At 38.0% G+C, this 12,553-nt stretch overlaps 1 protein-coding gene across 1 annotated transcript in view; it reads right to left on the minus strand.

The window, feature by feature from the left end:
* The window catches only part of cacna1da (calcium channel, voltage-dependent, L type, alpha 1D subunit, a), a 152,274-nt gene that overhangs the window by 63,711 nt on the left and 76,010 nt on the right, over positions 1 to 12,553 (minus strand). Inside the window, exons 10-21 of the mRNA XM_079845004.1 lie at positions 11,340 to 11,414; positions 9,442 to 9,529; positions 9,303 to 9,329; positions 7,807 to 7,967; positions 7,467 to 7,692; positions 6,231 to 6,438; positions 6,029 to 6,149; positions 2,367 to 2,457; positions 2,221 to 2,254; positions 2,108 to 2,138; positions 1,902 to 2,028; positions 848 to 977 (exon numbers count right to left, since the gene is read on the minus strand). Of these exons, the coding sequence (XP_079701130.1) occupies positions 848 to 977; positions 1,902 to 2,028; positions 2,108 to 2,138; positions 2,221 to 2,254; positions 2,367 to 2,457; positions 6,029 to 6,149; positions 6,231 to 6,438; positions 7,467 to 7,692; positions 7,807 to 7,967; positions 9,303 to 9,329; positions 9,442 to 9,529; positions 11,340 to 11,414 (1,319 nt within the window). The remainder of the gene's footprint in view (positions 1 to 847; positions 978 to 1,901; positions 2,029 to 2,107; positions 2,139 to 2,220; positions 2,255 to 2,366; positions 2,458 to 6,028; positions 6,150 to 6,230; positions 6,439 to 7,466; positions 7,693 to 7,806; positions 7,968 to 9,302; positions 9,330 to 9,441; positions 9,530 to 11,339; positions 11,415 to 12,553) is intronic.

Below are 12,553 nucleotides of genomic sequence, written 5' to 3' on the forward strand. Positions count from 1 at the left end.
GGAGATAATATCTGGAAAAAAGTAGGAAGTCACAAAATCTCATGAAAAACTAAAACTTTTCTTTGAATTGTGACTGAATTACACAGACAGCAAGTAAAGAGTGCTCCTTTTATTATCACTGAAACTGTCAGTCAGTTCAGTATGATGCTATAGAACAACAATGGTATATTTAATAAGAATAGAATATTACGTTTTTTCCTATAAAAATTGAGTTTTTGCACATATCAATTCAAGCTCAGTGCTTCACTGTTAAATTTCCAATAAACAAACATGTAATATTATTAGTAACTGTACTTATTATTACACAAAACAATGCAAAAATAGTAGTTTTATTATTAAATTAACTATGATAAATGATACATTTTCCTCCAGTGCCAACAAATCAGGTGCTGTCGCCACCTCGGTAGAACTTAGTGACTCCGGTGCCACTGCTCTCAAATGTTAGTCTGAAGCCCTGATAAGCATCTAGCCGTTTAGTCTTCTGAAGAGACACTTTATATGAAGAGATTTAATTTATGCTTTTATTCATATATAAACTTTGATCAACGATGAGATTTCCTTAAAAATATCTTCATTTGTGTTCCGAAGATGAACGAAAGGCTTATGGGTTTGGAACGACACCAGGGTGAGTGTTTTACTTTATCTGTAAATGCTTTGAAAAGCTCTTATTTAATCATAAGTTTTCTTATATTCACAATCCGAATAAATAAACTACAAAGTTCTTTAAAAAACAAAAAACCTTGCACTTATGCATGATCATAGCAATAAACTTGTTTTAGTTGAATATATTGAGTGTGAATATGTTTGGGACATTAATGAATAATCTTGACATTTGCGGTGTACTCACAATATTCCGGGCAGAGAAGTTTCTGATTGGGTCCTCGGCTGCCAAGGAGGCGGAGCTTAGCATAATGAACACGAGGATGAGGTTGGTGAAGATGTGGTGGTTTATCAGCTTGTGGCAGGCAACTCGAACTCTGTAGACAGAGAGAGAGAGGAGACACTGAAAAACATCTTGAACACTTTATGTGTTCAAGGTCCATATGCATCAATTGTGTAAAAAACAACAACAAAAAAAACCCTTTTCTAAGCAATTAAAACAATGCATTTTTTGCCTTATGACTTGCTTTAGTAATTAGAAATGTGGATTTAATTGAAATGCAAAAACAACAGTCTGACTCTTGCTCAGGTTTTTCTTGTATAGAGACAGAGCGACACGCTTCATCATCTGAAGACACATATAAATACGCTCTGTCTCTATTGTACAAAATGATAAACAAATGTTGTGGTGACACATTCCAGGCAACTTAAATGAACATTTGCCATGCTTTTGTGACAGGCTCTGTTCAAACAGAAGTCTAGTCATTTTAATGGAATTAAATTGTGTAATTCTCAAACTGTGTCACTATAACTCAAAACAGCATTTTGTAAATTTTTTCGGTAATTGAAAAAAAAATAAAAAAAATAAAAAAATTCATGTTGGCAACATTTTTTTAAAAATGTTGTCTTTGGCAGCTAACTGAAATAAATACGTTTAATTACTGTTAAATAGAAATACAATAAGCACATAACAAAATTACAAAAACTTAAAATAAAATGAAATGTGAAAATATAAAAATAAAAGCTAATCCAAAATATTTACAAATTCTATAGTATTTAAATCATCCTAAAATAAAAGGCTAGCAACACCAAAGTTGATCATGGGTCTAATTCTCAGGGAATGCAAAAAGAACATGAATACCGTGAATGCAATACAAGTTGTTTTGGATAAAAGTATCCGCCAAATGCATTAACGTAATGTAAAAAGACAGTGATTCAGAAATGAAGTGTGTGTGTAAATGTCTACATGTGTTCCTGTCTAGTTTTGTGTTTGTGTGAGCAGACTTCAATGTGACACATACGGGTTTGTGTTGCTAAAGATGAAGAACGCACTGCCCTCTGGGATTGGAGTGATTTTCTCCTTCTTAATGAGCTCTGAGATTTGTGGGCGGGGCCCCGCAGGAACGTCCGGCTCCTCTTCATCCTCCACTGTTACACAGACATGATGATCAGGACAAATATGCACAAAATCATCTTCAATGTGCAACCACATGATGTAGATCTTTACCTGCATTGTCCTTCTCATCCTCCTCTCCAACCTGAAGCAAAGAAAGCAATGCTATTATATCCTACTACTAACACAAAAACACATAGAACATACAAACAGCACAATCTAGTTACCTTGGGATCATCTTCAATTTCCTCAATTTCCTCACTTGTGGAAAACAAGAAAACAAGCACTGTAAAATGCAGCACAGTAGAAGTGGAAACTAGATCTAGGCCCTCAATGTCTGATTAAATGACCTCTACAAGGTTTTATCATTTACCATTTCTTCTTATCGTCGTTGTCTGTGTTCAGAGACTCTGCGTCTGCAAGGTTGTCCACAGCGATAGCCAAGAACACATTCAGAAGAATGTCTAGGTGTCATGTGTTAAGCAAACCAACAGCTTTATACTGTGATGCTCATAGCAAACAACACAATTTTGCATTGCAATACTACTAGAGCAATATTTGTAGCATTTTCACAACATTTAAAGCGGGGTGAAACACTCATTTTCAGTCAATCTCATGACAATCTTGAGTACCTATAGAGTAGTACTGCATCTTTCATATCTCCGAAAAGTCTTTAGTTTTATTATATTTATAAAAGAAAGATACGCTGTACCGAATTTTTCCGAAAAAAGCAGAGCGGCTGGGGGCGTATCGTTCAGGCGGAGCTAAAGAATGACGAGCGCGCACAGCTATTGCGTTGAGCTATGCATAGAAAAACAATGGAATCGATAGCTAACAACACAAAGACATTTGAAGCATTTTTACTCACCGCCTGCTACCAACACACGGCTGTGAACCTTAATCGCTGGGATTGCTCCATCTTTCAGCATTAGGCGAGCTGCAAATCCGGAGTTGAACTGTACCTTGTTTATAAACCATCGTCGCCGAAATTCAGGGAACAAACAAACACTTGCACAACTCCTGCTCTGGAAAAACAAACTTCATCCACTGTCCCATTAAAGCTGGGTTCTTTGGGAAGCTTTGCAGGGTTGTCTTGCTTTGGTGACATTGTTGATTCCGTGAAGTCCTGTGACTGCAGCGCAGCCGGCTTGCTCTCTTGCTCTAGTCGCGCGCGCGCCCCCTTCCGGGAGAAGAGCCCGTACGGCCCGTACAAGGACATTCCGCCCCATCTGACATCACATATACTCATACTCAAAAAAAACTTTCCGAAACTTATGAGAAACCGGAAGGAGTATTTTTGGCACAGAAATACTCCATCAAACGTCCAACTTTTTTTTGTGAAACTTTCAGTATGCATGAAAAAGCATTTCACCCCCGCCCCCCTTTAAAGGGGTGATGAATTGAGAAATCAACTTTCCTTTGAGACTTTGATAGATAAAAGTTCATCTAGATATAAGAATATCCTGTAAGTTTCAGAGCTGAAAACTTCCTTGTTAGTCAAAGAAAAGCTTTTATTGACAACAGGCCCAGAAAACGAGAGATCTCAGAATATGTCGACCACTGACGTAATAGGTTGCAGAAGCACCTCCTCAAGCCCCGCTCACCGACTCGTGGAGCTGAACGGGTCGCGCTACTGAGCAATAAACACGCGGTTCCAGCTCACGTGCGTAAGACATTGCGTGTTTGTTTGCTTCATTTCACCGCAGAATCGATTGTAAACAAGATACAGGTTGAGACTGGATTTGCAGACATATTGATATTAAAACAATGCTGTGCCTTCTATATTGAATCCGACAGGAACGGTGCAACACACTTGTGTGAGTAAAACATGTTTTTTTATATGTGTTAGTATTGCATTGTTACAGATCTTTTGATATCTATTGATCAGACTTGGACTTGTAACGCCAGTGCTCGCAAAGCCCAACGTCCCAGGGCTATGTGTTTTTTAGACGGGCTACCAAAACCTAACACCGGCCTGCCGATGGGCTATCTTAAATAGTGAAATAAAATTCCTTTCTTGCGAGTGCGTGTGTGTGTGTGTGTGTACTGTTCGTGGTTATATTCACTGATTGGGCTGGCCAAGTAATAGAAAAATAACATTACAATCAATCGCGGGTGGATGAGAGATGAATCATTGTGTTTGTTTGAAAAAGATATTTTTCGAGCCCTGTGAGCGTTTCTCCACACGCTTTCAAAACAATTCCCACATGTACTGAGGGGAGCTGAAGCTCATTAAATATGCAAATCTTATCCAATCCTAGCCGTGGGTGCTTACTTCCAAGTCTTCAGTGCGGCACGCCCATCAAAACAGAGCGTTTTTCAGAGAGCCTCAAAACCAAGGCAGAAAATAGCCAATTACTTATTCATTATGATGTTTTTGAATGTAAAAACCATGCAAACGTCATAATTTGACCTCAGACAACAGTATATATATATATATATAACAGCCAGTTCATGGCCCCTTTATACATGACTTAATATTATGCATTTGCTCTAGCCTGGATTCCAGCTGGACTTGATCCGTTGTGGAGCAGCTATGCCCGAACAGGAGCTGTTCTGACCAATCAAATTGTCAGGGCGGGCTTTATACGATGATGGACTGATGATCAACAGTAACGTTATCATCCACGTCACCAAAGAGCGCTTGGGTTGAATTCTTGTTCTTGTTCGTATATGCATTCACCTTTACTATTTCTCTCAAAAATGATGATCGTGTTGGTAAGTACTTGTGTATCCTTAAATTATTTTTACAACACCAGCAAAGATCGTTTACACTCATTTTCTTCTTCTACTTCTTCCAGTGTGCGTGCAGTTGAGTTCTGTTGATAAATATGCGTCGCTCCGTTACTCTGATTGGTTGTAGGCCTATCCAATTGAGTGCAGAGGCATTTTCTTTTCTGGTTCATTTGAAAAACACCCCACAATTATATTATATCGCAATGATATTACGCAGCACGTGAAAATAGGCTAACTTCCGTCAACATAACCAATGTGACAACCTTGCACAGGGAGCGTGCTGGGGACTATTTTTAGGCGCTGCGTAATATCATTGCGCCGCTGCACCCATGGTACGGCAGCAAAGTTCCTTGATCATTACGCAGTAATGAGAGAATAGTTCCTAGCCATATCGGCCTAGAAAATCACAACTTTTGATTTTCCGTCAGTCTTAGTACACGATGTAACTATACTCATCACAACATGTAAATAGGAAAATGTTGGCGTTATTTTGTCACTTATTGAGCAGTAGGCTAGCTGGAGCCGTTTACCTCCAGTCTTTGTGCTAAGCTAGGTTAGCGGTGGGTGCGTCAGAGAGAGTTATGGCACACACGGAGATGAGAATGGCATGTATGAACTTATCTAACTCTGGGGGATACGGTGAATAAGCTAAAGTCCCAAAAAGTGGGCATGTTCCTTTAAAGGGATAGTTGAAAACGAATAATTATGAATTACTCACCCTCATGTTGTTCCAAACCCGTAAGACTTTCGTTCATGTGAATAAAAGCCTAAATTTATTCTGTTCATCATATAAAGCGATCATGTCTCTTCAGAAAATGTAAAGCGCTCAATTCATATGGATCAGTTTTACGATCTCTTTATGAACTTTTTGAAGTGTCAAAGTGGTAGTTGTGTATCCGTCTATGGAGGGACAGAAAATTCTCAGATTTCATCAAAAAGATCTTCATTTGTGTTCCGAAGATGAACGAAAGTCTAATGTGTTTGGAACGACATCAGGGTGAGTAATTAATGACAGAATTTTCTTTTTTGGGTGAACTATCCCTTTAAGGTAATCACAAAAATGGTTTTCCATTTCCTTTTTTGGCCTCATTAGGAAGTCAGCAGCATTTACATTTACATTTACATTTATGCATTTGGCAGACGCTTTTATCCAAAGCGACTTACATTGCATTCAAGGTACACATTTTTACATTTTTTTTGTCAGTTCTTGCTTTCCCTGGGAATCGAACCCCTGACCTTGGCATTGCTAGCGCCATGCTCTACTGTTTGAGCTATAGGAAAGCAGCAGTAAGAGGATACAATTTCCACAGATGAAGAGAATGATGAAGTAGATGCATACGATCATTCCTGATGACGAAGGGCCACCGTATGCCATAATTCCATCATACATGACGGCATTCCAGTCTTCACCGGTCAGAATCTGAGAACAACATTGTGACACATGAGCAAACACATATCCCATTAAAACAACATAAAAAAAGACAGGTGCACACAGACACACCTGAAACACAGTGAGCAAGGCCTGAGGGAAGTTGTCAAAGGTGCTCCTCTTCGTTTGTGTCTCGTCAAAGTTAAACTTGCCACCGAACACCTGCATACCGAGGAGGCTGAAGATGATGATGAAGAGGAAGAGCAGCAGCAGTAGAGATGCAATGGACTTCATGGAGTTCAGCAGAGATGCCACCAAGTTACTGAGAGACGCCCAATGACTAAAGGCAAAATCAAATTGTGTTAAAAAAGAAAGCGCCCTACACAAATTTCTTCTTTCAGAAAAATCATATGGGTTTAGAAAATAATGAGGGTGAGCTAAAAAAAAAATATATATATATATATATATATATTTAAAATCTTTGGATTAACTATTCCTAAGTGCCCCAATTATGCTTTTTTGGATATTACCTTTCATGTAGTGTGTTACAGAGCTGTTTGTGACTGTAAAGGTCTGCAAAGTAAAAAAAAACCAAGGTACGTACCGAACCATCAGTTTTGTGTACCGTTACACCCTTACTATTATCTATATATTAGGGCTTTCAATCGATTAATGCGATATATAAAAGTTTGTTTACATAATATATATGTGTGTACTGTGTATAATTATGCATATTTGAATACACACACATGTATATATTTAAGAAATATTTGCATGTATATACTGCATATATATATTTATATAATTTATATTATATATAAACATTTTAAATATAAATATAAAAAACATTTCTTAAATATATACATGCATGTGTGCATATTTATATACACAATAATGAACACAGCACACACACATATATTATGTAAACACAAACTTTTATTTTGGATTCCGTTAATCACGATTAATCGATTTGACAGCACTAAATAGCGATAGCCAATAGCGATTCTACTGCCAAGGTGTGCGTAGAGGGTTGCTGATACCGTAAAAACCATGCCATCATTATTGTTGGTGTAACTATCGAGTGCTGAGGAAGCCTCTGGAGCTGAACTTCAGGTAATGAGTTTAATTTCCGACATGTGCTGTAAGTGGTAGACCAATCACTACAGACTGGGCCATCTGACCAATCAGAGTAGAGAAGGCTCGAGGAAAGGAGTGGGGAAAGAGGGGATGCTACAAAGTATATTATGAGAAAATAAAGTTTTTTTTTTTTTGATTGGATGTATGTAAACCTATTGTACGAGAAAATTAGGAACCTTTAAAATAGCATAATAGGGGCACATTAAAAAATGTTATTTTGCGATCCCTTACCGCGTGACTTTAAAGATCCTGAGAAGTCGTACACATCGAAACACTGAGATGCCGAGAGGTGACATGATCTCAAGCTCCACTAGGATCGTCTCAGTGATGCCTCCGCACACCACAAAGCAGTCAAAACGATTAAAGAGAGACACAAAATAAGCCTGCAGTCCCAGACTGTACATCTTCACCAACATCTCGCATGTGAACAGGGCCAGCAGCACTTTATTGGCCACATCTACAGGAGAAAACCAATCAGCGTCAGAAAAGGGAGAATATACAGTAGTGAGAACAAGCAGCAGTCATGATCTTTTACACTCATGGCTAGAGTACAAATACACGCAGCGCTCACCCTGTACTTGTGTGAGCCACATGGGCTGGTTGTAATGTTCTGATGAGATGGTCAAAGTGTTGAGGAACACCAGGATGATCACCAGCCAATAGAACGGCACAGATTTCACAGCCAAACGACAGTTCCTCCGACACAACCGGTTCCAGCGACGCCAGCGCCGACTGAAAGAGAAGTCAGACAACATAGACACAAGAAGAAATTAAAACAGATGGATGCATTGAAAGCAGAGATAAAACACTAGCTAGAACACCTGAATAGAAGCTAGAATGCAAGAGAGATAGAATGCTGGATAGATAGAACACTTGATCAGAACATTCGATCGAATGGTAAACAATAGAATGCTACTGTAGATAGACAGGATGCTAGAACACTAAACAGAACACTGGAATGATAGAATTCTGGATAAATAACACACATCACAGATTCTAGAACACTAGCAAGAACACTAGATAGAACAGGCCACTACAATGTTAGAACACTAGAGCATTTGAAAGAACCCTAAAGTGATAAATAGAACACTAGATAGAGCAAACCAGTGCTAGACTGAATGCTAGAATATTAGATAGTTATAAGTTAAAATGATAAATAGAGCAACACTAGAAAAATAGAACACTAGATAGGCTAAAATGATGGCTAGGCAGATAGCATGTTGGATAGAAAACGAGCTAGCTACCTAGACAGATAGTATGTTAGATAGAAAGCTAGCATAACAGACAGACAGCTGGAATGCTAGCTGGGATGTTAGCTAGCTGGACAGAAATGAAATGTTAGCTTGAATGTTAGCTGGCTAGAAGGATATCTGATGCTAGCTGGAATGTTAGCTAGTTAGACAGATAGCTGGAATGCTAGCTGCAATATTAGCTAGTGTAGGGTGACCAAACGTCCTGTTTTCCCAGGACATGTGCTGTTTTCAAGTCCTGGCTTGGCCCTAATATAACAATTTTCTATCCATACAGAGGGGGCATACTTTAAATGTATTTAAATTGATAAGGTATCTTTGCGTAAACTTCGAGTATCATTTGAGTATCTCATTGCCGGGCCGAGTGTCCTGGTTTTCGGTGATCAAAATATGGTCACCCTAAGCTACTTAGACACATAGCTGGAATGCTAGCTGGAATGTTAGCTAGCTGGACATATATCTGGAATGCTAGCAAGTTAGACAGATAGATGGAATGCTAGCAGGAAAGTTAGCTAGTTAGACAGATAGCTGGAACGTTAACTAGCTAGACAAATAGCATGTCAGATAGATAGAAAGCTAGCTAGCTAACTAGACCGACAGCTGGAATACTAGCTGGAAATGTTAGCAAGCGATAGATAGCTGGAATGTAAGCTAGCTAGACAGATAGATGGAATGCTAGCTGGAATGTTAGCTAGCTACAGATAGAATGCCAGACAGATAGATAAGAGCATGCAAGCTCACAGTAATACATGCAATAACATGTAACATGCAACATGTAAATAAACTGACATTAGCATGTGATCACATCTTTACTGACCTGCACTTTGATTTGGAAATTTTTTGACTGTGAATTGAAACAAATTGTAAGGTTAAAAAAGAAACTATGTACCTCAGCATATTACAACAATTCATTACTGATGAAATAAGCACATTCATGTGTATTTGTGAGTTCTCACCATGTTGGGCCGCAACATGTTGCCTTCTCATCTTCTCCTTTCTCATTCTCTGTATTCATGGATTCTGTCTCACTTGCCGGCATACTCGCTATTGTGTCACAAACACAAGGTTCAGCACGCACAAAATTAAATTAAAACACAACACACAGTTCACACATCCTCAAGTCAAATTTAGTGGACAAGAACTTAACTTCTTTCTGAAAAATATTCATCAAGAATAAGTTTAAGTGGTTTTTAAACGCATCCTTAGTGAAACTTAGAGAGGAAGAAAAGCTTAACAAAAAAAATAATATGCAAAAAAAAATGATATACGTCAGTATAAACACAATTTCTAAGCTCTGACATGATGATGCAATTTGATCTTGAGCCTTTGGTTTAACACATTACTTTTTGGTGACACTTTACAAGTTGTGTATGAGAATTGTGTACATTGTGTACGCAATAGATAACATAATTGGACAATGATTGGACTCCAACGCACGTTCACAAGAGCACCACGATGCATGCGTGTTGACACGAGAGCGGACATGAACGTGCGTTGGAGATTAATATTTTGTGGTCAATTATGATTTTTTTGCACAAACAAAGCTCTCGCGTCGATTCATAAAATTAAGGTTAAACCACTGGAGTCACGTGGATTGTTTTAAATGATGTCTACTACCTTTCTGAGGCTTGAGAGTGGTAGTCAATGGAGGCACAAAAAACGCTCAGATTTCATCAAAAATATCTTCATATGTGATTTTTTAAAATGTATTAGTAAGCATTGAGATTAACATTAGCTAAGATGAATAAATGCTGAAGAAGTATTGCTCACTGTTAGTTCATGTCAACCAATGCCTTAACTAATGTTAACAGATAACACCTTATTGTTACCATTATTGTGTTACCATTTTTTAATAATATAATAATAATTGTGTGAAATATTTCCAATTGAAATATTCATAGCTTAAATATATACAACCATGTTGAATTTCAGTCCCTAAAAAAACTTTAAAGTGTAAAATGTAATTTTAATGTAAAACATTTAAATAAGTGCAACTTAAAATGGTTTTAATTTCAAAGACATTTGTCATTAATGTACTTCCATACTAATGTTAAAGCATAGAATCGTAATGTAAAGTGTTACCTATTTGTATATGACAGTTAAATTACTGAGAAGTTTTCACAGAAATCGAATAAAAAGGCAGATAGTTTGATCATGACTTTAGTAATGGTAAAACAAACGGCCGCTTGAGGGGAAAAGTAGAAAATATCTGTTCTGCTCAGCCCTCACATTCCCTCAGGATATACGGATAAATTCTGACACATCCAAAGACAGTAATAAGCGAGTGTGATCAGACTTTTTGTGACTGCTCTTTAAACTGCTGACCATGAGCCTGGTGATCTGGGTTTAACCTCATTTCTATGTTAGAAACTTGCTCACACTGTTTTAAAGTGGGATTTTTAAGTTGGAGAGACGCTGCACTCCCACTCCTGCCGGATCTGATCTCTGACTCACTCAGATTTTGAGAGAATGACAATGAGAGGACTAAATTAGTACAGGAAGGAGGAAACGGGCAAGCGAGGAGTTCGATAACGCTAGTGCTGAGGAAAAACTGATGGGTACAAACAGCATATAGGCACTGATGGTCATAGAAAGCACACACACACACACTTGCAAAGCAAAAGTAGTGCATTTTTACACACTACAACATTTGCATAAATTAGCTTCACAACACACTTCCATACAGGCCAAAATGGGGCATTTGTGCACAAGTCAATGAGTAATACATATCTTTTTTTTTTTAAAGAGAGCCTATTAAACAAACACTATGTAAGGCTTCTAACAGGTAATATTCATGAATATCATCAAGTAATCACACATATGAAAGGGACAGAAGGGTGGGAGGGAGATTTACCATGAGTGTCAGAGGACTGGCTGAACCAGCCAAACCCTTTCTTCTTCTTCTCCATGAGGCTGGCCAATGTAACCCCTTCATTTCCCATGCAACCAAAGCCCATGCATGATTTACACAGCACAGCACAGCCGTGGCATGGTCACGAGGGCGAGAACGAGCAGCCACATCGACACAGGTTAAAGCACGGGAACAAGAACAGCACCAACACAACAATTAACAACAGTAAACAACAACAACAACATCAACATTGAGGCAACTGGTCTGCTGGATGGGAGCAAAGGATGATGGGTAGTTAGTTAACAGTGAGCAAGAGCAGGTTATTAGGATCAGGGTGCAATGCATTCAATGAAAACATAGGAACATAGCGAGGGTCCAAATGTTAAAATTCGTTGATGTTTGCATGTGTGTATGATATGAAGCTGACCTCTGACCTCGATGGCCCCCACATACATTCATGGGAGTTCATCAGTATTTAAATTCATAAAAAATAAGCTATGTATAAAAAAAATTCACTCATTATATTTTCGTAACTCATCGAAATCTTATTCTCTCATATACTAAAACTACACAATTAAATTAAAACTTCAGTATGGTCTTGTATGACTGCAGAAAGTGGTATGAGTCCATATGGAGATGCAATTTTTGCTTGGAGACGCAAGCTATTATTTATACTTTGTCATTTTCTAGAAAATGAATAATCAATTTACTCCTATATTTACATCTAAAATCATCAAAATTTGTAAGAGGTACATGGCAGGCCAATAAAATGCCATATGGTAAATATTCTTTATGCTGTTTTGTGATATCTAAGCAACAGCAGAGATGTTCAAACACAGTTTAAATCACAAATTAAAGGGATAGTTCATCCAAAAATCAAAATTAGCCCATGATTTACTCCCCCTTAAGTCATTCTAGGTGTATATGACATTCTTCTTTCAGACGAATACAATCGGAGTTATTTTAAAAATGTCCTGGCTCTTCCAAGCTTTATAATGGCAGTGATTTGTTGGTTTGTTTTTGAAGTCCATAAAACTGCATCTATCCATCATATAACTGCTCCACACGGCTCCGGCGGGTTAATAAAGGTCTTTTGAAGCGAAGTGGCGCGTTTGCGTAAGAAAAATATCAATATTTAAAACTTTATGGACTAAAATAACTAGCTTCCGGCGGTCAGCGGAACGCAAGTCGATTTGCGCTAAAAGAGTAATTTTTCT

The sequence above is a fragment of the Gobio gobio genome (assembly GCF_949357685.1).
Source record: "Gobio gobio genome assembly, chromosome: 19".
NCBI classification, from domain to species: domain Eukaryota; kingdom Metazoa; phylum Chordata; class Actinopteri; order Cypriniformes; family Gobionidae; genus Gobio; species Gobio gobio.